Consider the following 17,002-nt stretch of genomic DNA (forward strand, 5'->3'; position numbering starts at 1 on the left):
GGAATAATGAGAAATAAGGAAGCCTACTTTTCACCATGTTAAGGCCTTATTTCCTATGATGGCAACTTTTTGCCACTCAATATTTAGATGTACAGACAAAACACACACACTGTAGTCAACATCAAATCCTGAGCAGCCTCACAGCACTGAGCAAGGCTTAGACAGAGCAAAATTATTTGTGTTCCCTGAGCTACAATGCCAGGCAGCAGCGCACCCATTCACCTCTCTGCCGACTGCACACCACTGCGGATGGCAAAGCAGAGCAGAAGGTGGTAACTGCCCACAGCACATCGGGGCGTGCAAGCACAGCATGTTTTGGCTCAAATTTCCTGTAGCTGGGGAGCACCAGAATGTGTCTTTATTCTCTTCCATACCCATATCTGCATTCCAGCTGGATATGGGTCAGACGGGGTTAAGCATGCCCAGTCCATCAGCTTGGGAAGCCTGCAATGCATTTTCCTGCCCTCTCAACCTAAATATCTGGGGAGATCTCAGTGTCTAATTTGTCTCTTCCTCCCCAAACATACAGCACTAAAATAAATAATATGTCTTGCTTTCATTTGGGGGCTGGGTTTTGAAGGGCGTAGAGTTGATTTGCTTTTTGTTGTCATTGTTTTGCATTGTCACTTTCTATTAGTTAAAGAAAAAAACCCACACATATGTTAAAAATTTGTCATCCAAACGGCTATCTCATTGTTGAGTGTATACAAAACCAGACACAGTAGGAATCTCGTGTTCCTTTTCCTTTTTGGGATCTACAACATGGCTGTATCTTTCTCCTCGGTGACATTCCAGGTAGGGACCCCAGTTTGCAGCAGGCCTGCAGCAGCTTACAATGCGCTGGAAAGCAAAAAACAAGAGGCATTTGATGTCTTACCTTAGTCTGGGCTATTTTTAAAGTTCAGTAAAGCTGTAACTCTAGAGATGCCCTGCAACTCAATAAATGGCAAACAAATCACCAAAGTTTTTTTAAAATAATTTCAAATGTCTTTGGGTTCAGTGGGTTCTGGGCACTGAAGTCAAACAAGCGGGGAAAGCTGTGACCAACAGGACTCTCTGGCAAAGCTTGGCAAGAAGAGCATACCTCAGATCTTCCACTTGCTCGGTTCTGTGAGGAAGGGGAGACAAGACTCCAGAAAATGGTATGGGGATAGAAAGTGACAGAAATTTTTCAGAGAATTTAAAGCAGATGGAATAACAGCAGAAACCATGAAAATCACTGTTGAACGTGTGGGTGCACTCCCAGACAATTAGACTTTATCTTCTTATCAGAACACAGTAGAGTAAATTTGCCTCTGATGCAACTATCAGAGATGTGTTTTGGTCTAAAAATCCGATTAACAAACACCTCAAAGTATTGAACATGTTTTTGAGAAGAAAGCACAGCCGTTCCTGATAATGCCAAGGAAAGCAAGATTTGAGGCTATGACAGCTTTTTTGTGCCCTTACCTGACAGAGGTTTCCTTCAGCTTTAACTATTTTTAGAATAGCGATGATAGGAATCCAGATGACGCAGAAAATAATCATGCACCAGCCAACAGCGGTTCCCCAGGTTGGATATAACACTGAGCCGTAAGTGGGAGGTGAAAACGTGACTAAAGACCAGACCAAAATTGCCTATAAAAAAATGGCAAAAAGAATAAGAGAGAAAAGCGGATTTCTGGCTAACTTGAACTTGCACCATTATTTCCAGGTTGGTTAAAAAAAAGGGCTATCTACAAACTCTGCACAGTTCCCTCCTGCTTTCTGAGTGTGAGAATGTTTGTGCAGGATTTGGTGTTCAGTCAAAGCCAAGCAGTAAGACTGAAGTACAGGGCTGAAATACAACACTGATATGCACCCTAACACTTTAAGTACATCTGTGTTTAAACAGAACTTGATCTCTGGGTTCTGTTGAAATCTTATGTTGGCAAATATGTTGCTGGGTGAGCCCAGTACCTTTCTCTGTATGCTTTATATGTTCCTATGCTCCTTGATTTACAGGAATATGGGAAAGAATCTAAGATTAACTGTTGGCAAATATTGCTGCAGAAATAAGGTATTTTAGGATCAGCATTTTCTAAACCGCAGTCTGGACAGATTAAAAGTAATGTGCTGGCCAGAGTGACTTGCCACTGCTCCTGGATTTAGGATCTTAATAAATTCTCTCATGGTAACATAATCCAACCATCTACACTCACAGTCAGAACTACAGGAGTAATGAAAAACTGAGACACATGACAGGACATGAAAAAGCCTCAGTTAGACAGAGGAACAGCTGGACATCCAAAGAGCAAACCCAACCCACGGATCTGTCCCAAAAATGGGATTTCCCTCAAAGGGGAAAAAAATCTAGGTTTTCAAAACATTTTCTTAGTCTGAAATGAAGATAATCCAGCTGCTAAGATGGACAATCTGATTGCTCTGTGTTACTCCTTGGGATGTAGACCCAGCTCACTAGCAACTGATCTGAAGGTCCAGCCTCTCCTGGAGAGGACCCGAGGAGGAGCAGTATGTATTGGAAAGACCAGATAGCACGTAGTTCACTTCACTGGCACAGCTATACCCTGTCTTTATACATAGGGCCTGGGCACTCAGCCCTGAATCTTCACAGGGAAACCTCTTCAATATCCAATTACTAAGTTCTGTCCCACTAACACAATCCGGTGATCTACACTCACCATTAACAGCACAGGAGTAATGAAAAACCAGCACACTCTCCACCACAGCCAGAATAAACGGCTCTTCTTTCCAATCATCATTTCAATGTCTTCAATGAACCTGTTTCCTCCTGTTGAAAGACAATCGTAGGGTGCATTGTAAAGCACGTGCCTCTGCTGCAGGTGTGGTTCATCAAAAGGGATAGAAGAAAGGCAATGGTCAAGGACAGTTTCTCCAGTTATGTGGTAACCATTAAGCTTTTCAGCCAGTTAAGTTATAAATGCTTTATTGTGTTAATTAATGTTTAATACACACTGTGCCTGGGACTGCATAGTCAAATCACAGATTTTCAATGCAAATAGTTTACCGTAAATGTAGATGATGCCTATTATCTCCAAAACAGCTGCGATAAGGATTCCCCATCCAGCACAAAAGTGATCTATTAGGTTAACCCAATAAATTCCTGCCTGAGGAACAAACAATAAAGAGGTAAGAAGGTACCCAACCCTATTAACGTCTTTATGCAAATAAAGTGAGTTGCATTGTTCAAGACAGTTTAACTAATCACCAGTTTGAGTTTTTTAAATTCCCAGTTCTCTAGGTTAAGTACACATTTGTGAATATTGTTTGAATATCTCTACATCAGGTTGAAAAGCACATTTGACGAAATACTGTAGATCTGTATACCAATAACAAGATATATGTATATGCAGAGTATATATAAACAGCTTAGAGCAAGATTTAAGTTTGGAACTCAGAGTATTAAAGCTGATGCTGAAGTTTTAATACTGACCTACAGCAACAGTTATACCAGTTATTAGTTCTGGTAGGCTTGTGTACTCCTACACGCACAAGTTTTCCACGTGCATTAAATGCAGCTTTAAACACCAGCATGCAATAGCAGGATCACAGAGCAGGAAACAAGCTTTAAGCCATTTCACACTCTTGCGTACTAAGTCCTTTGCAAGCTTCCCTGCCATTATGTTTCATAACTTACATGCTTTGCTTGACCATACAACTGTCTATTCACCACAATTATCTTCTTCACATTCTCAGTCTAATTGCATATATAAATACGCATTTCTAGATGGAGTAATTGCAATGAACCTTTATATCCTTGAAAGCAAGTGCCTCAAGAAATTTTACACAGTATACTTAAAATTCCTTTTACGTATGTGTGTATATATATACACACACACACAGGAGAAGTAACCGTATAATCCACAGATGCTTGTGAGCTAATAGGTTTTTATGATGTGAATAGGCCATTTCTCAAATCCTATCCTGTTTGGTAGTCAATTATAAACAAAAAGATCCATCAGCATCTATTAGCGGCACACACAGCGCTGCAGACATGCTGTATGCGTATGCTTGAGATTACACAAATAATCTCCTGAACTGAGGAGCAATAAATCAGGTTGATGGTTCACAGGCTCTGTACAGGCCTTCTATTAAAAAACAAAACAAAACAAACACGTCTCAGTTCAATAATCACAGAAAACCTTAGGTTCTTCAAGATTCCCTCTGGGAATTTCTTATTTGCATCTCCAGGCATACTGGCAGAATTCAAGAGTTTCTCGGATCGATCCATGCAAACAGGAACAGTCGGAAAGGATATTTTGACTTGAGTTCATCACTTGCAGCATAACTAAACCCACATCCAAAAAGGAATTTAACATCTTACCTGAGTAACACAGATAAGACCAAGAAAGAAGAGCAATATGCACACACCCAGGGTTACAGGGATTCTTAACTTTTTCATCACTTCAGGATATATGTCTTGTATGGTGGTTGTAAGTGTTTCTGCAAAGAAAGAAGCGTGGGTTTTGAGCAGCACAATTTAGAAAGGTAATATGCATTTGAAAAGCCATGGGTTACTTAAAACCCCACTCACCTATGGTGGCAAACTGAGAGTCAAGGCCCAAGAGCAGGAGCATGAAAAAAAACAAGAAGGACCACAGAGGAGAAACTGGTAACTTGGAGAGAGCCTCTGGGTAGGCTACAAATGCCAGATCAAATCCTGGAAAGTAGTGGAAGGAAGGAGGTTATTGTCATGCCTCGGTCAAAGCAAGTCCCGATACCGACAGCACGATGATTAGCCTACCTGAGTCCACGACCTCCGAGACGGGTCTCTCGGACACGAATGCCATATGTCCCAAGATAGAGAATATCGCAAACCCAGCAAATACGCTGGTGGCACAGTTGGTTACACAAACTAAAATAGCATCCGAGTAGCAGTTGTTGTTGAACTTATTGTACGAAGACAAAGCAACAAGCCCGCCCCACGCCACAGACAGGGAGTAGAATATCTGTGTGGCTGCATCTTTCCAAACCTACCAGAAATAAGAACATAGGAATTACTGTGTTACTTACAGTATGTATCATAAACTTTTATGTCTGCCCTCTGTTGAAGCTCCAGGGTTTTTCTACATTTAGCCTGAATATCTAATTCTATTTCATACAAGTTTTAGAGCAGGTAGGATATAGCACGCTGGTGACCTTACAGTCTCAAGCACAAACAGTATCTTCTATGATTTTCAAAGGTCACATCCTGAGTATGTTGCCAAATATTTAAATCTTATTGGGCTAGCCCTGAAGAAGAGATTCAATTCATTCACATATGTGGGTTGTCGAGATATGAATCTTGTCACAGTGCCAATGAATAAGAAAAACCAGGAGCGGATTGCAGGAGTGAGAACTTCCACGTGCTCTCCCACTTGTATTCCTCACACCATGACCCAGAGAAACCACTTCTGCCTCTGCTGCAACCGCAAAGTTAGCGCCAAATGTTCATATAAAATACCACAAATAAATATTGCACTTAATGTCTGCTCTTGGTAAAACTGAACTAATGTTGGCATAAGCCCGAATAAAAAAATCCAGGCTTCCTTTGCACAAGGTGCCCTTCTGGTCCACCTAATTTCCCAAGCTGATTTCCTGGGCAAGGCACAGCCTGAATTTCAAAATCAGCAATCCCTTCAACCTTCTGATAAACTCCCTTGAAATTACCAGCAACAAAGCAAGTGGGACACAGGCGAGAGCAACGGTTAATCCCACAGCAAGAACTTTCTCAGCAGGCCTTGCTAGGATGAAACTCCAGCATGCGCCCCGAGAGCTGCTCGGAGCAGTACCATAGGTGTCATCCCTGTCTGGGGTGGCAGAGGGTGGCTGTTTTTTAGACTGAGAGTAGCTAGTATAGGGGCTTGGACTTCTGATAGAGCTGGGGGGGTGCTGAAAAAGCAGAACCCAGCCGCAGACACAAAATGCAGGGCAGGACACGAAGAAGCACCTGACTGGATAAAACCCAAGTTGCTCTGTAAGTGACAAGCCCATAGAACCACAGAAATGTGTCACGCTTCCGGGGCTGACACTACCTCTCACCTCTGCCTCCATCAGCTTGGTGATGTTGGACTGTCTCCCAATGTAGTATTCGATGCCATCCAGAGCACCTTCCAGGGTGGCACCTCGCACCAGCAAGATCAGCAGGATGACGTACGGGAAGAGTGCTGTAAAGTAGACGACCTGCAGAAAGAAGGGCAGGGACAGACATTAGAAGCAAGAGGGAGGCACAGATCTCTGTGCAGGAGGAATGGCCAGGTTTTAGGCTAAGGTCTGCTGGTACAAATGAAAAACAGGCGGCCAGGGAAGCGAACGCACCCCAAGCACTGAACCATCTGGCTTAGCCGGTTCTGGAGCCGCATTCCGGCAGAAACAGAAGGCCCAAGCCACATATCCACTTTTCAGACAGCACTTGACCAGTTTCAGAAATGTGTTTTCTGACATGATTTACTGCTGTAGCAAGGCCTGGACTCAACTACCCCAGAGGTGTCTTGCTAGTCAATGCTTCTAGCAAATGCGAACTGAAAGCCAGTCAAAATTAGGTGACCAGGATGGAATTCTGGTCGGGGGGGGGTGGGGGGGGGGGGAAGCACCATGCTGGAAGCTTTCTTTGTTGGGAACAAGGACTTCTAGGTTCTTTCAAACTGAGATATTTTTTGTTGTTTACACAATTTCTAGCACAATGGGATCCAGGCCAGAAGCAGGGCTAAGCAGTGCTATTATCATGCAGGCTACGTTCAACAACACTCTTTGTTTCTCGAGTCTTAGTTTCAGTGTTACGCAGACAGATAATTGACCCGGTACTGCTGGTTACACCAAACCATGCATTGCACCATCATATGGTGAGTCTGCCGTTTCTGAAGACCTCCTTCATATTTGCCTGGAATAGTCAATTCTCTCTGCTCTTCCTCTTTGCCTTGTTTCTGCCCAGCTAGATTCCTCTGAGTCTTACCTTACTCCTCCAAGAGGATTACCTTTGTGCCAGAAGAGAAGTGACAACAGGAAGAGCCAATTGCCAGGAACCCAAAGAATGTGAGTTTAAGAGGAGACATGCGGCAGAACAACTGTGGCTGGGAAAGCACAGATACTCACTCCACCCTGAAGTGCTGAGACAGAGGGCAGAAAGCTCCAAACAGACAGCAGAATAGGAGGAGACATCAGACTGAGGAAAAGACAACAGGCAGCAAGGAACCATGGAAAGTCACAATGACAGAAGGAATTGAAAGAAAAAAAAAAATTAGTGCAGAAAGGGTGAGAGAAAGAACGAAGGCAACAGAGACTGAAGAAGTAAGTGATGGACATGCAACCTGGAGGTAAGAAAAGAGTGTGGAGAGGAAGGAACTAAATCATTAAAAGGGCCTCAGGCAGGGAAGAATGGAAATTTAGCCTGCCTGAAGTCTGGAGAGGAGCCGACCTAGCCCAAGGAAAACTGCAGGCAGCTGTGCTCCAGCACGTGGAAATGGGAGCTCAGCAGAGCCAGAGTCTGAAAACAAGCACCTGTGGACCTGGACCCTAAAAGCAGCTGGAAATCTTGAGTACCAACAAGATTTCACAATCTGGCAGGAACCTGCACATGCACATCTGTTTGCAGGGCTTGACTTGTATTGACCAAACATCTCAGCTACTCTGGAGGTGCAAATAATTACCGGGTGTTCCCAGGGTGTGTGCGCACGTGTGCAGTCACATGCATATGTCCATCATAGCAGGCCGGGTGACTGCCAAAACTCAGCTGGAATCACCTGCACGACAGCAAGATCCCCAAATACATGGCAGCCCTGGTGGAGCTAAGACACCCATGTGTTAAGTAATTGCTGCGTAATCAGCACCTTACTTGTTTTATGTAACAGTTATGAAGCCAAGGAGCAGAAAGAAGTCTAATGCTGAGTCCAGCAGAGGGTAGTGGGTTAGGACTGCATCCTGCCTTGTGCTACCTTTGCCTGGGTCATAGAATCTATAGGTTGGAAAAGACTTTTAAGAACATCAAGTCCAACCATTAACCTAACCCTGCTAAGTCCACCACCAAACCATGTCCCTAAGCACCTCATCCACACATCTTTTGAACACCTCCAGGGATGGTGACTCCACCACCTCCCTGGGCAGCCTGTTCCAGTGTCTGACAACCCTTTCAGTGAAGAAGTTTTTCCTAATATCCAGCCTAAACCTCCCCTGGCGCAACTTGAGGCCATTTCCTCTTGCCCTGTCACTTGTCACTTGGGAGAAGAGACCAACACCCACCTCTCTGCAACCCCCTTTCAGGTAATTGTAGAGAGAGATGAGGTCTCCCCTCAGCCTCCTCTTCTCCAGACTGAACAACCCCAGTTCCCTCAGCCGCTCCTCACAAGACTTGTGCTCCAGACCCCTCACCAGCTCCGTCGCCCTTCTCTGGACACGCTCCAGCACCTCAATGTCCTTCTTGTAGTGAAGGGCCCAAAACTGAACACAGCATTTGAGGTGCGGCCTCACCAGAGCCGAGTACAGGGGCACGATCACCTCCCTGCTCCTGCTGCCCACACTGTTTCTGATACAGGCCAGGATGCCGTTGGCCTTCTTGGCCACCTGGGCACACTGCTGGCTCATATTTAGCCACCTGTCAATCAACACTCCCAGGTCCTTTTCCACCCGGCAGTTTTCCAGCCACTCGTCCCCAGGCCTGTAGCGTTGCATGGGGTCGTTGTGACCCAAGTGCAGGACCCGGCACTTGGCCTTATTGAAACTCATACAGTTGGCATCAGCCCATCGATCCAGCCTGTCCAGATCCCTCTGCAGAGCCTTCCGACCCTCAGGCAGACCAACACACCCAACTGACATTGGAAGGGCAGGATCAGGCCAGAAGTCTGCTAGTTGCTCTTCCTAACTCACCTTTCCAGAAGATTTTATTCCTTTAAACAGTGCAGCTGCAACAATCATCCAGGACAGGAGGAGGCAGAGAGCCAGGTACCACACGATGTTACCGGTCTCGTCCAACCCACTCGAGCGCTGAAGAGCCACTTTACTGAAAGCACAAAACACTGCAATGAGAAGAGGGTGACAGCAGCACACACTCCTCCTCTTCAGCCACTTCTTGGAGGAAAGTGAGCTGGTTTCTGCAGGTATTACAAGACCCTGCAGCCTTTTCCATGAGCGTGCAGTTAGAATTGCATGATTGACATTGAAAAACTGAATATTTAACTGCATTTTCCCCCCCTTTTTAAAGTCTACCAGGCCTCAGCTCTCCCTACATCTCCTGTCAGGCTTACCTCAGCTCTTTCGTGTTAACCATGAAATTCTGATGGCAAGAGAAGAGCCCATAAGAAGATTCAGTTCCCAGAAACCCAAGCAACATGAGGCAAATTGAGACCATGTGGCTAAAGAAATGGCAATTTCACAACAGGCCCAGATTCAGAATAAGGTGAATATATTTTGCACAGTAACTCCTGAAAAAAAAACCCTATATGCTATACATAAAGATGCTAAGTAGTCCCTACCAGGACTCCAGAGAAGAGGACTTCTTTAAGCTGGAGCATTTTTCAGTTTGCTACAGGTTGACTCATTTGCTTTTTTTTTTTATGGGCCCAGACTCATCAATTAAATTTTAAGTCTCCTCTGCAAAGATTTGCATGCCCACCCCCCTTGACTGGATTGTTCCTGGACAGCAAGATAAGACAAAAATAGAAGAGACATTCAAAACCACAATGCATAGTAAATGCATTTTTAGCAACTTCTTTAAAGTATTTACTTACTTCCAGTATTGCTCACTGGGAAATTGCACTGGTTTGTAGTTCATGGTGCCATTCAGACACGTGAGATTGTTGCTTGTGATGAACGAGTAGTTTGCATGAATGATTTCTCCATCTAAGGTTGCATTGCAGTCACTTACTGAAGGCAAGCAAGCAAGAAAAAGGGATTGTTAACACAGTGATGACTATTATAAAAATCAGACTGTTATAGCAAATACATTTTCTACACAGTTACAGCTTCAGTTTGCCTACTGACAATATTTAGAAACAAACCTGAACTATCACTTGCAGCTGTGACTCTGTTACTTTGACTGTAAATCAGAACACCAAGCATCTGGTGTGCTCAGCTACACTTTTCACTTATCGTAAAGAATACTTGCAAAAATCAGAACTGTTAGTTAAGATTGTAGCCTTGGTTATTCTACAAAAATCTTTGTCCCAAACCAAGGTTACACACAGATCATCCTCTAGCAACTTCATCTTATTATGGCAGAGGGCTTACTAGAGCTCTTTAAACATTTTCCTTAGGGGGGATGGGGGGGTGGGCACTGCTTGGGTTTTTTGGGGTTGAGATTTTTTTGCCAGAACATACAGTAAAGAACACCATACCAGCATTTACTGGAAAAGTCTTGTTGAAGCCTATATTAGGACAGCTTCTTCAATTCAGTTTTGTATTCCTCCAGCACTTACAAATTTTGAGCTAAAATATTTTTGTTTAGCCCATAAGCAAGCGTCAACTTTTTGTTAAATAAAGCACCTCAACTTCATTTTATGAAACCTATGAATCTTAGAAGAGCTTTTCAGATATATGGTTAAGAGAGTTACAATTACATTAACACTTGGCAACACATTTCCAGCTACTAACTACTAATTATCTCACCAACTTCACCTTTTGCCTTAAACTGGTCTGATATGGAAACTGGTGAGATAACAAGTGTTTGGCCGTACATGTACTGCTAAACATCAAGAACAAAAGCGTGGAGATATGTTCTAAAGAGTTAATAAAGTGCCTCACTGGTGCTTGGGATTACCAGAGCCACGGGGGAGACAAGGGGTAATGAAAGAACTCCTGATAAAAGCTACAGCAATACTCTTGTTTCACGTAAGGAAGGTATTTGCTTTGCCGCGAAGCCTGATGAAATGGGAATGCAGTATTTCCAGGGACTGCATGTACGAGAAGAAACCTTAGACTTTAAAGGAGAAAAAAAAGGATCCAATAAGGAGGTTTCAGCCCAGCTCTCTGTAGATTTCCCCAGCACCCAGAACTGGTGGCAGGGAAGCAGACAAGCATCGCTCCCCTGTGTTCAGAATCAAAACTCCAGGAAGGACTTTTCAAACCACAGGTAGCTGTCTTGCTCCTGTAATTTCTCCCAGAAAACAGTACAAAGTACAAGTATCGAAAACAATAATATTAAGCCCTATCTGTTAAGTACGGCACCTAATCGTGTTTTACTGCAGAACTCATCCGCCCAGGAAAAGCACTCTGACCACGGTAGCACTTTTTGAAATGAGGCAAATAAGTAGTAGAGTGCATAAGCAATGATAACGTTGTAGTAGATCGCCACAAATGTTGAGATGATGACCATCGTGATGCCCACTCCTAGGAAAGAGAAAGACACAATATATTAACTACCCCAAATTTGGGTTGAAAAAAAAATTAATGGCCCTCACTTGACTTTTAAAAGGCTACTTGGGATGAAGTTGAGGCTGGTTTTTTTGTTTGTTTTTGAAATATTTTTTAACACCAGCCAAACAGGGAAAGAGTAAAGACATGAAATGAGGGTCACAATCCAAACTGACTATCTCAAATGTGGTTTTGACACAGAGTTTGAATCAGGCCCACAGAAAAACTGGACTAGTCACTGAGTCCAAGTCTAAAGGAGTAATTCTGTATTTTGTCCTCTCCCAGTTCAGTGGGAAGCTTCGATTGCTTAGTACCATAAAAGAAACTATACAAAAACTACGACTGACCAAGCCTTTTTAAAGATCCCATTGTAATGAATAGTTTTGCCAATAAATGAGAAGCAACACAGAACAGTAAATCTGTGCCAATAATACTGTTCTCCTCCTTTGATAAAACAAACTTTGTTCTGTGAGTTTGGGAAAGTCTGCCAAACTGTCCTAATCCTAGAGACTATATTTAAGTTTATATCTTCACAGGCACATAAAAGATTTGCTGTGTCTGTAGACTTTTGCTTTAAAGTCAAATACACTGCTCTCGTGAAAGGTTGGTCGTGCTGCAGAACGGAGACTGGCAAAAAGAGTAAGCGTTCAGGCAACCAGCCAGACTGTAATCCCTTTTGTTTCTGTAAAAGGTGGCAAGTAAAATTCTTATTGCATCAGAAAGAAACTTCCTCGTTCCTATATTAATTCTTCTGGTAGATAAAAAGGACAAAAAGACCAATTACATAGTCCTTTACACCCATCGGTACAGGACCTGGATGGACAGGAGTAAAGTACATGGTTAGTTGTTTCCAAACACACACATTTCCCTGTGAAATTCAAACCCTCACGGAGATAGGCAAACTACCACTACAGAGTGCAACTGTTTCTGTTATCGCAAGAGGCACCTCACCTTACGAAGCCAGAGTCTAGCCTATTTTATCACACCGGCAGATGACTCCCAAGGCAGCGAGTTGGATGAATATGTGCACAGCATTGCATAAAGCAATCAGACTCACGTGCCTGTGCCAATGCTGGCAGCCAAATACAGAATTAACCCATCCAACATGGAACTACCTTGCAAGCTAGGACGTAGGACATAAAATGTAAAGAAACAGTGATAAAGTTAACTTCTAAAAATTATTTTCAAACTGTTGCACACAGGGCCAGATGTTTAACTGAGATTTTCCCTTCACAAAGCAAACAGGGTGATCTCCTTCTGCCTGGACAGCTGCAGTTAGGGTGGTGTGCTGCATACCACCAGGAGAATCGTTGATAAAACCTCTCATAATTGACAACCTTTTGGGGGAAATCTTTAATACACATCTGTTTATTAATTGAATAATCAGGAAGATATACCTGGGAACATAATGCTGACCTTGTAACATTGGGAATATCCTCTACACGGAAACTGGCTTCTCAGAATTAGTAACTTTGTAAAGAAATCATTAACTTGCATCTGTTTATTACTAGAATAAAAAAAATCTAAGGAAACATAACAATACCAACCTTGAAACAATGGTAATATTCTCCAGACAGAAATTGGCCCTAAACTGGCAAACTGGCCAAGAGAACATTCCATGAAAAATAAGGGCAAGCCAGCTAATGCCAACATCAGGGTGTACGGGATTAGAAAAGCACCTGAGGGGAGAGAGAGAGAAAAAACCACAAAGACACACACAGAAAAAACAATGAATCTTTCAGTATTCACCATAACTCTATCACATTTTATACTCCCCTTTTTCTCCCCACCTCAAATATCCCACTGGGGATTTTTTTGCTTTTTGCAGAATAGAGAGATTTGTTTGTAAATCCTGTTTTCTGTAAGACTAAAGACTACCTGCAATGAAGAGACAGAGATTACCAGGAGAACTGGCGATTTACATGGGATGGCTTCTCTTATAGAATTAAAAGGATTTTACAAAAACTGTCGAAGACATACTACTCTCATACAAGCAGGAACACTGCTCAGTTGTAGGCACCATTGGCTTTGTCTGCTTTCTATTTCATCTTCCAGCTCTTAATTTAAAAAGGAACAGAACGATTCCTTCATGTACTTAGCTGTGATTTGCAACTGTCCTGGTAGAGTAGCTACTGGACGTCAAAGCATGAAAATTATTTTCTATGGTTGGCTGACTCCTCTGTCAAACTGCATCTGAATATGGCTCTTGTTCGAGTTCATTTTAAAGTGCACATTAACCTGATATCAATGACAGGCCTGTTCTGCGAAAGGGACTGGCGCTTCTTTGTGTGTATGCAGAAGATAAGGAAAGCGAGAGCACAGGTTTTCTAAACACGACCCGATATCCCCGCAGAAATCTGTCCTCTTCACTCTCAGTGAACTTAAAGCAATCATGGACCCAGTTCTGCAAGGAACTGCAAATACCTGCTGTAATTTAAGGAAGTAAATAGTCCCACAGAATTAACTGTGTTTCGAAACAAGGATGTAACAGTTGTCTTTACCAATCGTGGGCAAGGGGCACAGAGCAGGATACAAGCAGCAGCACAAACATTGTTTCAATGCAAAGCTCTCTGCTGCAGCAGGTAAGAAAAAAACATCTAGTAGAAGGGCTGCTGTAACAACTTTTTTTGTTGTCACAGTTTTCTTCAACAAAACTTTAAGTACTGCAACCCAGCCAAAATCAGCCCAATAAAACTTCTGTACCAAGAATGCCACCTTGTGTTCCACACGCAGCTGTATGGGCTGTGCTGCATTTACAGTCCAGAATTCAACTTCCAACGACTGTCAGGCAGAGCAAATTAAGTACATACAAGCAAGTCCTCTGCAGTTACTTGGCGTTTACGCTCTAATTACCAGTGGTTGCCTGGAAAGTAGACAAAGTTCTGGAATAGCAGCCAAGGCAGCCAGTGCCTCCATCTGGCTTTGCCACTAGCTCATTGTGTAAGCAGGTAGAGGCTCTCTCTGCCTCGCACTTCCCAAGTATCTGATTGGGATAATTATTGAGCTGGGGTAATTATTCCAGCTTAGCTTGTTTGCCTGGCAAAACAAAGGTTGAGAGGAGATTCAATTGCTCTCTACAAACATATCAGGGAGGGAAGCACTGGGGAGGGAGAACAGCTATTTAAGTAGAGGATACAGGTACATTCACAAGAAGCTGTATGTTGGTCATGAGTAAATCAGAAGAATTCTGGATTCTCAGGTGGAAGTTTGCAATTAGAACTAAATACTATTTCCCTCCTCAGCTGGTACCCAAAAAGCACAGAGATGCCTTTTACTCCCTCTTCCCATTCCCATCAGCACGCACTATCCCACTTCCCAGGGTGATGCTCACATCCAGCTTTGACAAAACGTGCCCGACCTCAGGGCTGGCCCTTGGAGCTGGCCCTCCTCTCTCTTGCGGATAGCAAGGTGGGCCCACCCGTCCCTGCCATGCAATACAGGTACCTCCGCCATTCTGGTAGGTGAGGTAGGGAAACCTCCAGACGTTGCCCAGGCCCACAGCGTAGCCCACCATAGAGAGCAAGTAGTCGCCTTTGTTTGACCAGTTGCCACGCTCCAAGTTCTCATCGCTGCCACTGGTGTGGGCGTCTTTTTCATTTGACAAACTGAAGTCCTTGGAAGAGAAGAGGGAAGGCTCAGGCTCGCCCCGTAGGCACGCGGGCAGATTTCTCTCTGTCAGAGCAGCACCCTGGGCAGGGCAGCTAGACAGGGTGGGCTGAGCCAGGGGGGCTGCCAGTCCAGCTGATCCCTGGCAGGGCAGCACAGACCTGTGGGAGAGCATCCCACCAGAGAGCCCAACCAATCTTCACGGCCACTTTTGCCCTGCTCCTACCTTAGTCCCCTGTGCTGTCAGCTCCTGGGGGCAGCACCTCCAGGGGACTCCCCTACTCTGCCCCTGCACATGCCCAGATGTCCCATACCTGTTCAGATGTTCATGCCAGCACATACCTGTATGCCCACTTTAAAAACACCTGCCCAGGTGCTCAATCCCAGCTCATCCCTCTTTACCTACCCCAGTGCCCCCATATTCCCATACCTGTCTGGATCTCACCTGCCTAGATAATTTCATACCTGGCAAGGTGCACTGTACCTCACCTGCCTAGTGCTCCCATACCTGCCCAGGTGCCTGCACCCTACTTGCCCGAGTGCCCCTATGCCTACCTAGGCACCTCCATACCCTACCTGCTCAGATGCACCCACACCTGCCTGTGTTCTACCACAGCTGCCCAGGTGCCACCTTACCCACTTGCCCAGGTGCCCCCATAGCCCACCTGCCCAGGCGCTGTCATACCTGCCCAGGTGCCCCCATAGCCCACCTGCCCAGGTGCTGTCATACCTGCCCAGGTGCCCCCAGTATCCCACCTGCCCAGGCGCTGTCATACCTGCCCAGGTGCCCCCAGTATCCCACCTGCCCAAGTGCCGTCATACCTGCCCAGATGCCCCCATAGCCCACCTGTCCGGGTGCCATCATACCTGCCCAGGTGCCCCCAGTATCCCACCTGCCCAAGTGCCGTCATACCTGCCCAGATGCCCCCATAGCCCACCTGTCCGGGTGCCATCATACCTGCCCAGGTGCCCCCAGTATCCCACCTGCCCAGGTGCTGTCATACCTGCCCAGGTGCCCCCAGTATCCCACCTGCCCAGGTGCTGTCATACCTGCCCAGGTGCCCCCAGTATCCCACCTGCCCAGGTGCTGTCATACCTGCCCAGGTGCCCCCATAGCCCACCTGTCCGGGTGCCCCCGGCCAGCCGCCACCCCCCCCCGGCCGCCTCACCTTCTTCTTCCCGCAGGAGAGGAAGCCCGGCAGGCTGAGCATCCCCATCGCCGCCGCTGCCGGAGCCGCTGCGCTCTGCCCGCGCCGGCCGGCTCCCGGCCCTTTATCGAGCCACCTCCCGCCTCCAGCCGGGAACCGCGGCCCCTGGGCTGCCCCGCGGCCCGGGCGGGGCCGCCGGCGATGCGGCACCTCCCGCCCCCGGGGCACCCCCTCGCCGCCCGCCCCAGCCCCGTGCCCGCTTCCCCGCCACACCCCCGCCCGCTGACCTTCCTCCAGCCCCGCGCCCACTTCCTCGGGAACACCCACCTGCCTAACCCTGCCCGGCCTCCTGCCCACTTCCCCTCCTAAACACCCCTGCCCTCCACACCTTACCCCGACCCACTTCCCCTGCCACGCACCCGCCTGGGCTCGCTCCCTCCCTCAGCCCGGGCGTTTCAGCCCTCCTTGCACCCCTGCCTGCCCACCTCTTTGCCCCCCACCTTCCCCTTCGAACATGCCCCCCACTTCTGCCCTTCTTCCCCCTCCGCCGGTACCTACCCCCATACCCACCCCCTTGTCTTCTACCAACAGGGTGGCCAACTGTCCCTCGCACACTGACCCTCTCCTGAGCACACACGCCTGCCTGAACAGCTGCCCCACTACCTCCCTACTCCTCCCCACATTGCCACTGCCCAGCTGCCTGCCTACAGTCGCTTGCCCAGAGCCCCTACTCATGGCTCCCTCTCCACCTATACCTCTTACTCCTTACCCTGCTCCGGGCTGGAGTCCAGGCTCAGGAGATGCATGAAAGCAAAGGGCACAAGGGGGTTAAACAGTATGGAAGTTTCAGCTTCTAAACACACCTTCCACTTACACATGACAGGCACAGAAAGGGCAGGTCATAAAAGCAAAGCCATCTCCAGAGGAGG

General features: G+C 46.1%; 1 protein-coding gene across 1 annotated transcript; it reads right to left on the bottom strand.

Annotated features, from left to right (window-relative positions):
• Positions 1–690: 690 nt before the first annotated feature.
• Positions 691–16,142, bottom strand: SLC6A14 (solute carrier family 6 member 14). Its single transcript, XM_059824293.1, has 14 exons — positions 16,095–16,142; positions 14,764–14,932; positions 12,867–12,998; positions 11,134–11,295; positions 9,699–9,834; positions 8,839–8,971; positions 6,022–6,162; positions 4,745–4,973; positions 4,535–4,660; positions 4,325–4,443; positions 3,008–3,107; positions 2,661–2,770; positions 1,450–1,617; positions 691–840 (listed from the first exon to the last, which is right to left on the bottom strand). Exons 1-14 carry the CDS (start codon positions 16,140–16,142, stop codon positions 691–693), a joined length of 1,923 nt encoding a protein of 640 aa, XP_059680276.1.
• Positions 16,143–17,002: the final 860 nt, after the last annotated feature.

Source organism: Gavia stellata, chromosome 14 (assembly GCF_030936135.1).
Source record: "Gavia stellata isolate bGavSte3 chromosome 14, bGavSte3.hap2, whole genome shotgun sequence".
Lineage (NCBI taxonomy): Eukaryota > Metazoa > Chordata > Aves > Gaviiformes > Gaviidae > Gavia > Gavia stellata.

Excerpts from the sequence above, each read along its gene's own strand:
- SLC6A14 (XM_059824293.1), bottom strand. The coding sequence starts at position 16,142 with ATGGGGATGCTCAGCCTGCCGGGCTTCCTCTCCTGCGGGAAGAAGAAG. Across the intron at positions 14,933-16,094 it reads TCTCCTGCGGGAAGAAGAAG|GACTTCAGTTTGTCAAATGA; the intron begins GTGAGGCGGCCG and ends TTCTCTTCCAAG. Across the intron at positions 4,974-6,021 it reads CCAAGCTGATGGAGGCAGAG|GTTTGGAAAGATGCAGCCAC; the intron begins GTGAGAGGTAGT and ends TATTTCTGGTAG.